Source organism: Plasmodium sp. gorilla clade G2 (assembly GCF_900097015.1).
Source record: "Plasmodium sp. gorilla clade G2 genome assembly, chromosome: 14".
Classification (NCBI taxonomy): Eukaryota; Apicomplexa; class Aconoidasida; order Haemosporida; family Plasmodiidae; genus Plasmodium; species Plasmodium adleri (nom. inval.).
Window position 1 is genome coordinate 2,526,509 of NC_041706.1, and position 11,641 is coordinate 2,538,149.

At 19.1% G+C, this 11,641-nt stretch overlaps 3 protein-coding genes across 3 annotated transcripts; 1 reads left to right on the forward strand and 2 right to left on the reverse strand.

Moving 5' to 3' along the window:
- Nucleotides 1-1,305: 1,305 nt before the first annotated feature.
- On the forward strand, nucleotides 1,306-5,598 carry PADL01_1465400 (potassium channel; the record flags this gene model as incomplete). The annotated part of the gene is made up of 1 exon (XM_028684957.1): nucleotides 1,306-5,598. One exon carries the CDS (start codon nucleotides 1,306-1,308, stop codon nucleotides 5,596-5,598), a length of 4,293 nt encoding a protein of 1,430 aa, XP_028540984.1.
- Nucleotides 5,599-5,907: 309 nt separating this feature from the next.
- Nucleotides 5,908-8,397, reverse strand: PADL01_1465500 (conserved Plasmodium protein, unknown function; the record flags this gene model as incomplete). The annotated part of the gene is made up of 10 exons (XM_028684959.1): nucleotides 5,908-6,144; nucleotides 6,280-6,459; nucleotides 6,568-6,618; nucleotides 6,787-6,974; nucleotides 7,069-7,152; nucleotides 7,241-7,294; nucleotides 7,397-7,469; nucleotides 7,569-7,621; nucleotides 7,716-7,774; nucleotides 7,919-8,397. The coding sequence occupies 10 exons, from the start codon at nucleotides 8,395-8,397 to the stop codon at nucleotides 5,908-5,910; spliced, it is 1,458 nt and encodes a 485-aa protein (XP_028540985.1).
- Nucleotides 8,398-8,698: 301 nt separating this feature from the next.
- On the reverse strand, nucleotides 8,699-11,406 carry PADL01_1465600 (plasmepsin VIII; the record flags this gene model as incomplete). The annotated part of the gene is made up of 13 exons (XM_028684960.1): nucleotides 8,699-8,718; nucleotides 8,840-8,903; nucleotides 9,060-9,193; nucleotides 9,276-9,371; nucleotides 9,473-9,532; nucleotides 9,661-9,712; nucleotides 9,802-9,871; nucleotides 9,984-10,149; nucleotides 10,239-10,300; nucleotides 10,403-10,592; nucleotides 10,741-10,802; nucleotides 11,074-11,152; nucleotides 11,304-11,406. The coding sequence occupies 13 exons, from the start codon at nucleotides 11,404-11,406 to the stop codon at nucleotides 8,699-8,701; spliced, it is 1,158 nt and encodes a 385-aa protein (XP_028540986.1).
- Nucleotides 11,407-11,641: the final 235 nt, after the last annotated feature.

Genomic DNA, 11,641 nt, shown 5'->3' on the forward strand with positions numbered 1-11,641 from the left:
TTTTCTTTTTTTTTTTTTTTTCTTATCTCTTCAAAAGGTACATATATATAAGCATATAATATGCATAATTATATATATCATATTAATAAGTGTAATATAGAAAATAAACATATATATATATATATATATATATATATATATATTTCTTATTGTGAATATTATACTTCCTAAAAAAGTGTCTATTTTATAATTGTATATAAAAAATGTATGTAAATCAAAACAATACTGATTTTATCGTAATAATGTCATTATAAAAAAAAATGTTATTTTTATTAGTTTTTTGTTACTTTTCTATATGCTGTCCACTTTTTTTTTTTTTTTTTTTTTTTTTTTTTCATCGTTTATTTTATATGTGTATTAAATTGTGTACATAAAAAATAATTATATATTCCTTTAAAATCATGTGTAACTTATACATATATATGTATCTATCCATATATATATATAAATATATATATATAATATATTTATTTAATATTAAAAGGACACTTCTATTTAACTATATTTCTCTTCCTTTATCATTATATATATAAATTCAAGTACACAATCATTATTTATTATAATTTTTATAACGTTTTTTCATGTTTTTATTTCTTTTTATCAACTTTTTCCTTGTGTTTATTATATATATATACTTGTTTTTCTTCATTAAATTATATTTTGTGTATTATTCATTCCATTTGAATAAATAATTTTTATAATTATAAAAACAAATAAATTAACAGAAAGAAAGGTTCGTTATGTAATTTCTTCCTTTACTCGTTTATAAAATATAAAAAGACATAATTTATATTGATAGTCTGTAGGAAAAACGATTTCTAATTTTTTTAGGAACATATAAGTTATATATATATATATATATATATATATATATATATACATACACACACAAAAATATATATATATATATATATATATGTATATATATGCATATGTAACGAACAAGATTATAGCTACCATTTTTTAAGTGATAATTTCCACACACATATATATATATACAATACAAGAATTATGATTGTATGTAAGAAAAAATAAATGAATGACAATTTTATCAAATATTAAAAATAAATTCTGTCACATATAATGTGATGTTATTATATATATATATATATATATAATATACCTTTTTATATATCGTATTAAAAATATATCACTTTCAGTGAGCTTAAACAATTGTAATATTATAATATTATTATCATTATGTTTATACACTTTCAAACGTTTATTGTATTTTTATCATTAATAATTTATTTTATTTTATGTTATGTTATTTTTGTAGGATGGATATTTTTAAATGAAGAGAACATGAAAAGCGGATTATTTTCTTTGAATGATATATTTTTTTTAGTGAATAGTATATTCAAATATTTTCTTATCTTATTGAACGGATCTCATTTACTAAAATTGTTATATTCCTCAAAGGAAAACATTCACATTATCGAAGGATTATTATGCATAATAACAGGTGTTACATTAAAGCTTTCACTTATATATATATACTGTACCTATTTTATGAATATATATATAATAAAAGATTATAGAAGAAAGAATGTATTAAATATATTTAATGTTCATGATAATTATAAGAGAAATGGGAATGTGGTTGAATCAGATGATTTTGAGTATAGAAAATTAATAAAGAAGTTTTTTTTTAAGAAAGTATATTATTCAATTAAGAAGAAACATAAAAGAATAGAATTATATATGTTGAAGATATATAATAGTAATTTTAATTATTATTTTTGTAATATACGAGATATGTGTTATACAATAATATGGTATATAAGTTTATATTATTGGAGAAGAGATACATATAATATGATATGGGGATTTAATAAAATACCTACTTATATATATAATATGTTATTAATACTTTTATCTACATCTTACATCGATTTAGTAATGGTTATAATTAGTTATAATAAATCTAAATATTATTTAATGAAATCAAAGTTATTAATAGATATCTTTTTTAGTGCACCATGTACTTATCTCTTTTCAAAATTTATTTTTGTTTTTGAACATCAAATTGATATATATTTTATGATGGGTTTTTTAAGGAATATAAAAATTTTTTTGAATGTGTCTTATGTTAGAATAGAACATAATTCCATTCTTACAAATACTGAAATAAAAATTATCAGAATTGTTTTAGGTGTTTTATTATTATGTAATGCTTTTGCATCTACTATATATACCATACAAGCAATTCATCCATATAATTTAGATAATGGGAATTTTAATTATTTCCTGAATAGTTATTTAGATTATTTTTATTTTTCAATTATATCTATATCAACAGTTGGTTATGGTGATATTTTTCCTATTAATAAATTAAGTAAAGTTGTATGTATAGTTTTTATATTTTGGACATTCATTTGGGTACCTATACAATTCAATGATTTGATAATTTCAATATTTTCTAAGAAAAAAACTTATGGAAAAATAAGTATGAATAATCAAAAATTTGTTCTTCTCATAGGAGATGTAGAACCACAACAATTAAATGTTTTCTTATTCGAATCAGTAGCACAAGGAAATAAATTAAAATTTCATTTGTTAACTACATATCCAATTAATATATATGATGAACAAATAAAAATTGCAGATCATTTTTGTATTTCGTTATATATAAAAAATTTTGATTTAAATGAAAAAGAAAATATTAATTTATTATATAGTATTAATGCACAAAATGCATATTATTTATTTCTCTTTTCTAATAAGTTCCATAACGGACATTATAATATAGATACTAAATCATTTACCAGATTATTAATATTGAAAAAATTTTTACATGGAAAAAAAAATGCTGTTATAGAATTAAGAAGTAATTGTGTATCAAATATTGTAAGATCTATTGGATGTGAAAATTTTATTATAGTCAATTTGAAACATTCTTTAATTGTTAAAAATATAAAATATCCAGGCTTTATTACACTTATTTTAAATTTATTTACAGCATATAATTATGATATATCTTCATATAATTTTAATGATATTGCTTCATATCCATCACTCAAATATATTGGTGAATTTAATAGAGGTTCAAGGACCAAAATATTTTCATTTATTGTGCATAAAAATATGGTTGGATTAATATTTGATAAATTATTTTATAAGTTATATGAATCTCTTGGTATTATACTTGTAGGTATAGAAACAAATACTACAAATTATGACATAAATAATAAGAAGCGAAAAAATAAAAATAATTATGTGGATGATAACTTCACTAGAATGAAAAAAAACAAAATGAAAGACAAAAAAAAGAAAAGTTTTAAATTTATTTATTTGCATTTGTTAAAAAAATATGGACATACAAATCATTATGTACAAAAGAAAAAGAAATATGAAAATATTATAAATCAGCATGGAAAAAAATCAAAAGTGGAATACCCTACACAATTGAAGGATAATAATACGACCATAAAAATATATGATGAATATAATACTATAGAGACATATGAAAATTATCTGAATTATGAAGGTGCTAATAATAGGTTGATTAATATATACAATAGAGATGAAAAAAGAGAAAAATATAATGATGCTTTGCGTAGTAATAATATCTTAACAAATGATGATAATTCAAAGTTACATATTGAAAACAGAGATAATTTTTATAATAATAATAATAATATAGTTAAGGGTAAGAAAAAAGTAGTGGAAAATAAAAAGGATGAAATGATAAATGTATGTATAAATATAAATAGTGATATAAAAAAAAAATATAATAATAATAATAATATAAATGGTTTTTATAATCATAATATATATAACAATTCAAATAGTAATCTTAAATGTCGATGCATACCTACCCGAAAAAAAAATAAAACAGAAAATGTTAATAATATAACAAATGATAAAGACAATAAAGTTTCGATGAAAAGAATTAAAACACATTTTCAAGATGATAATACAATTGATGAAAAAAAAGAATTAAAATGCTACTTAAATTTATTGGGTAAGAATTATGCCATTAGAGATAGTGACAAATGTGTAGTAATTGCAAATTCTAGGAAGGTTATAAAATATTTATCTAAAGCTAAAAGTCTCTTTTGGATATTTGAAATAAAAAGTAAGAAAAAAGATAACATTTCCTATGATTTAAAATCTGTTATCAAAACAAAGCAAACATTTAATAAATATTTTACTACAAATATTAAAAAGAAATTACCAACAACATCTATTCAAAATAATGTTTATGTAAATAAAAATGCACATATTATAGCAATGAATTATCAGGATTTATTTAACACTTATAGAATATCAAGAATATTTACCAAAAATAGTTATAATTATAAAAGAAAAAATTCGAGAAAAAAACATTTATTTGGAAATCTCAATAGTGAATATAATGAAACAAAATTGTATCACCATTGTAATAATATATATAATATAAAAAATACAGATAATAAAAAGATAGAAGAATTGGATAAACTTTATTTTTCAACAAGGTTGAACAACAAATCTGATATAAACATTCTTAATAATAACAAATATTATGATGATGAGATTAGAACCTACTACTTCAATTTAACAGAAAAAAATAGCAATTTACTTTTGAATTATAAAAAGCAATTAAAAAAGAAAAATTTCATAAACACATGCTATAGTGTAAATAAATCTGATGAAAGTATAAGCAGAACTAAAAATATCAACAGCGACAATAATAATATTAATAATATTAATAGCAATAATATCAATAATAATAATAGCAAATTAAATCATACACTAAAAAATAGAATTACATTTTCTTATATGGAAGCATGTGAAAAGTATTTTCCTACGGAAAATCGGAATAATAAATTAGTATTAATTATTAATTGTACTTGTAATATAATACAACTAATAAAAATGTTTAATAACAAATATAAATATAATGTCATTATAATAACAGATGAAATTCCAACCATTAATATAATGGATTTATTTAAATATAATGTTGTATTTATAAAATGTAAAATTTTAGATGATTATAATTTAATAAATTCTGGATTAATGAAAGCAGAATATATATTAATACTTCCTACAGAAGCAAAAAATATAAATGAAATAAATGAAATAGATATGAATACTATTATTGTAACTAGAAAAATTACTCATTTATTAAAAAAAAAGAAAAGAACATATTATATAAATAATATCATTACTGAATTAATAAATCCTTCTAATGTTATTTTTCTTGAGGAAAATAAAATGATCAAATTAAAAGATAAAAAATCATCTTATGATGATTTTTTCCCTTATGTAAATTCTTCTCAATTTTATTCAAGTAATATTATTTGTGAAACTATGTTATATAATTTTATGACGCACCATAAAAGTTTCACAGATTTTTCAGTCTGTACTAATACTTTGGAATGCCTAATAAAATTTTTAAGAATAATCTATATTTGTGATTTGAGTAAATATTATGATTTTTCTTTTAAAAAAATTAAAACCTTTCGTGACCTTTTTTATTTCTTATCCAAAAAAAATATTATCACTATTGGTTTATATAGAAAGGGAGATAAGAAAATTCCTTTCTATATTTATACTAAACCTAATGAAAACTGTTTATTACGATTCGATGATATAGTTTATATTTTGTGATATAAATGGATAAATATATATATATATATATATATATATATATATATATGTTTGTACCTTTTATTAATACATTTTTTTGTTTATTTAATACATCCAAAGATTACATTAAATATTTTGTTGTTCGATTTTTTTTAAAAAGTAAAAAAATATATATTCATAATTATATACATGATAGGATATATATTACAATACGTATGATACATAAATATATATATATATATATATATTGTTTTTTTTTTTTTTTTTTTTTTTTTTTTTTTTTAATGCATCAGTTGTTATTATTTATTTATATTTAATTTTCTTTCTTTTTTACAAAGCACATATTGCTCCTTTTGATTCACACATGATATTATTACACAACATTTTTCTATAAAATTCTAAATTATTCTGAGAAATAATATCTCTAATAAAAACAAGGAACTGATAAAAATCATCTATAACTTCATTAAAATCAGCATCAATATATTTCGTTCCTTTTTCTTCATCACCGATTGTATTAAAATTGAAATTATTTACATTTATGCTATAGTCATCTGCTAACTTTTTCTTAATAAATAAATATAAAATATGGGTTGTATTATGGGTATATTCATATAATATATATATATATATATATATATATATATATTTGTACATTTAACAATAAACATATTATTTCATATTCATTATTTTTCATATTACTGAACATCTTATTTGATATTTATCAAAGCTGTGGTGTACTATATACATAATGTTGTATTTTTGCCGATTTTTATTTTGGCACAATCTCAAAGTAAGAGAAACATAAACATCATATAAGTTTTTTTCTACTGGAGCGAAATAAATTATATTTTCTTTTTCCTTAATTTGTATCGTAGGTTTCTTAACAGATGAAATTAATTTAACAACATGGTATAGGAAAATTGGAGAGTTAATATATATATATATAAATATATATTTAATTTTTTTTTTTTTTTTTTTTTTTCTTACACTTTTTGGGAATTTCTTAGAGAAACCTAAAAAGCCAAGTATTTCATTCTTCTGTAGGTAAATATATGTAAATATATATATGTATATAATCTGTAAGGAATAAGTTTTATGTGATTTAAATTTTATTTATTTTTAATATTATATAAATATATATTATTATTATCATCATACAAAAATATAAATATATATATATATTTATTAATATATTTTCTATAATACTTCAAGAAAAGGTATAGTAAAATTTAATGCGCTTTCTATTTGAAAGGAGAATAAGATTACATTTGATAATTTTAATTTTGCACAAGAGAACGCATCTTTCAAAAATACATTTTTCTTTCTTTTTATTATTTGATTCTTAAGATTTGGATAGCTAATTGTATATACGTTAAAATTAAGATCCTTTGAAACTAGACATTAATAGTAGATTGAATCATATATATATTTCATAAATTAAATATATATATATATATATATATATATATATATATATTTATGAATTACTTTTTGCTAATACAGAACCCATCCAATCATCTGTGCTTCTAGGACCAAAGAAAACAATATTATATTTGCTGTCGTTTATTAATTCTAAAAAATATATTTTCATAATAATTTATGCATTATAATATATATTTCGTTTATATATATGCATATATCTATAATTTAATTATATTACCCTTTTTAAATGAAATACCTTCATATTTGCATGACATTGCTTGTTCATTATTCCCTATTTCAAATAGGAAAATATTGGGCAAAACATAATTATATGCAATATATAAATATATATATATATATATATATATTGTGTAATTAAAAAATTCAGTCTTACAATTAATTATTGCGATTATTAGTAGAATAATAAATCCAACTAGTGCACACTGAATAGAACAAATAACTCTAATCTAAAAATATGGAACAAATATATATATATATATATTCATATAGATATATTTATAATCTTTATTTTAAAGGCATATATTACATATATTTAGTCGACATACCGACACTATGTTTTTTTTATATTTTTCCTTGCAAAAAGATGCATAAATGGAAGCTTCATAACATCCAAAAGAAAAAAAAAAAAAAGAAAAGAAATGGTCATATATAAAATATAAATATACATGTATTTAATTCATTTATTATATTACCTATAACCCATCCTAAGTATGGTAAAAAGGAAAATCCTGAATAATAAAAAATTCGAACTCTTTAAAAAAAGAAAAAAATAAAATAAAAAAACAAAATATATATATATATATATATATATATATATATATATATTTATTTATTTATTCATTTTATTAATTCATGTTTGGATTATTTTCCTTTTTTCTTCATTATAATATATTACATTCTTTCATCTCTACTCATATTGGGTGCGAAAGGATTTTTGAATAATTGTGAGAACTTTAGGAGTTCGAAATTTTCTATTAAGCTTTGAATCTCTTTATCATATTTATCAAACAGTTCATCGATAGTTTTAGATTTCATTTCATCGGTATGATTATCTTCCATAATCAATTTTTGTAGTGTATTTAATTTTCTTGCTTCTATAGAATCATCGTATTCATTATTTATATATCCTTCTTCATCCTCATGGTACATTCTATCATCCATTTGATCAATATTAAAATTTCCTGATATATCTTTATTTGATGAATACTCATTATTTTTATTTTCCTCCGTGTTTTCATATACTTCTTCTATGCTTTTAATTGCTGAATCTTTTTTATTATATAAAAATAGGCTTTCAATGGCTTCTTCTCCTTCTTCATTTTTACCATCCTCTTGTTCATTATCTCCTATTTTAGATTTCCTTTTCCTAATCATTTTGTAAAATTAATTTATTATATATAAATACTTTTGTATTGATATAATATCAAATGGTATATTCAGTATTCTAAAAATATATTTTAAAAAAAATATTTTAATAATTATATAATTTTTTTATTAAATTATCAAGTCTTATATTTTAGAATTTTATTCTTTTAAATTATAGTTTTTAAAAACATATATGAGTAATTAATATAGATAGTTTAGCATAAGTAGACAAAGAAAATATATATATATATATATATATATATGTATATTATATGAATGTATAATTTATAATAATAATTGAGGTATATATTTATATGGACTTCGCTAAACCTATTTTACAAAAAAAAAAAAAAAAAAAAAAAAAAAAATAGGGACAATATATTATATGGTTAATATTAAGTATGTAATTTTTATAAATAAGAATAACTATTATTTCATATTTAATTTTAACCTATTTTCATATTATCCTTTTCAAATATTGCATAATATTTTTGTAAGAATATTTGACCAAGTATCTATATAAAAAAATAAAAAGGAATCACTCAATGAAAACATATAATTATATAATGGCTTTTTGTTGAATATTTATTTATTTAACATAAAATTTGTTCATGATAAATGTTTTTTTTTTTTTTTTTTTTTTTTTTTTTTATCATTTGTTATAATAATACATATAGATATCCATTAGATGATGAAATATTAATTGGCATGAATGCAAAATTGCATGGAGTTCTTAAAACAGGGTCTATTCTAAATGAATTTACAATATAATCTTTGGGTGTTAATTCATATTCTCTTTCTCTATCTATTAATCATATATTTTTATTTTTGTGTATAAAGTGAAACAAACGTATGTCATTTTTGTATATATATTTTTTTATGTATACTTTTATCGTCAATAAAAATGAAAGAAAAATTTTTTAATAGAATCCTTTTTTGACAATTTTTTCCTGGATTTAACAATCTGCTTAATAATATTAGATCTGCATATTAGTTCATTTATAATGTGAAGAATTAAAAAAATTGTTAATACGTATAAGTAAACAAATAAAAACATATATATATATATATATATATATGTTACCTTCTTTTGGCCCAGCTATACTTGATGTTCCTGTATCAATTACAGCTTGACAAAATCCTTCTATAATTAAATAAATTATTATCCCCCAAAAAAAAAGAAAGAAAGAAAATTTTATAGCACCTAACGTTTGATATAGATATATAGAAAATATAATATATATTTTATATATATCTCCTTTTTAATTGTACCATGATTTTTTGAGCATACATCAAGAAAGACACCATTTATTTTTAAACCTTTCTGTATAAAGAATGATAATATTAATAGGAAAAATATATATATATATATATATATATATATGTGTGTGTGTGTTCCATATAGTGTGTAACCATTTGAATAGCCCAATATTTTGGAGATGTTACGTCAAACCATTCGATATTTGAGTTTTCTCTTATAAATCTTAATCAAAAAGAACAAAAAAAAAATACAACAAATGAAAAAAATAAAATATATATGATCCACCTATCTTTTGTTTTATTTTTTTTATTTTTTATTTTTTTCTTTATTCTACTTTTTATCGTAACCTCCAAAAGTGATGGCACCATCGTCATCTACATTTTTGGGATAATAAATTGCAAACATATTTTTTTCTAATATATTTTTAGGAATACTGTCATAAATTAATTGTTTTTTCTTCTCGTCATTTGAAATTCCTAATCCAAATAAGCCATCAAATTCTATAAAGCAAAAGAATATATATGAATAAGATATGTAAGTTCTAACATATAAGTTTTGTACATATATATATATTTATTTATTTATTTACGCATATCAGAAAAGGGGTCATCTGATATATAGCTAGCTAAACCAAATTCTTGATTTTTAACTCTACAAATAGTAAAATATAATTTTTGTTCTACGCATTAAAAATATAATTCATTCCTTTTGTTATATGAATAATATTTATTCATGTGAACATATTTTTTTAACTTAATATCTCCTAAATGAATATCATCTGTTACATAAGCAATATGTATTTCTCCAGTTCCAAATAAAATTTCCACAGGATCTTTTTTTTTTACCAATTTATAATTCTTGGAAATTTTATGATCATATTTTCTTTTATTATAACAAGCTTTTGTCAAACAATTTTTTGAAGGAATCCATAAATTTGTACTTCCTCCAAAAAAAATAAAAAAGAAATTGAAAGGAAATGAAAAAAAGGAAAGAAAAGAAAAGAAAAGAAACGAAAAGAAAAAAGAGCAAAATTAAATCATTATAAAATTAATTTATAAATAAATACTGTTAATATTATATATTTTACTAACCAGTATCAAAAAGAACTTTAAAAGTTTGTGGAGGATTTCCAATATTTATTTCCCCAATAAATCTTAAAAAAAATAAGAATTAAATAAATGTTATGATAATAAAGGTTATAAAGAACTGTTTAATATATGACAACTATTTTTTTATATTAATAATTTATATTTCATGAAAAAAGAATAAAAAAAACCATAAATGATAATTTTTCGTATTAAAATTATAATTGAAGATATAAACATATGAAAATCCAAAACAGATATGTAAAAAATGAAAGGAAATTAAAAAAAACAGAAAAAAATAAAGGTAACAAAGATGTTTTTTTTATTTTTCATATTTACTGTCTATTGATGTAACCTCCTTTTAATACTATTGTAGAAATACCTATATACTTATTTTCCAAATTTAATTTATGTTTTTCTTTTCATACAAAATAAATAAGCAGATAAATATATATATATATATATTATGTTAGTTAAAGATGGATATATATATATATACATTTTGTTTTAAATATTTTTGAAATATTATTTTTATTTTTTCATTTTATTTAAATATTTCCATATGGTACCTCCAGCATAATATTTGGACACTCTTAAATTTTCTTTTAAGGCTTTAACAGCAATGATATTATACAAATTTGTAATGACAAATAAACAAAACAATATATTCATTTTTGGAATATCTAATTGTTAATAATTATTGTTATATATAAAAAGAAAAAAAAAAAAAATATTTATATCTTTATTATAAATATTATTTTTTTTTTTTGATTTTCTACATAGACACACAAATAATAAAAAGCTTTACATTAAAAAAATTGAATATACCATATTATTTAATTCATTATTATTCTCTTTAATTACAGAATTAATATTAATAAAAAAGGTTAATTATAATAATACAAGG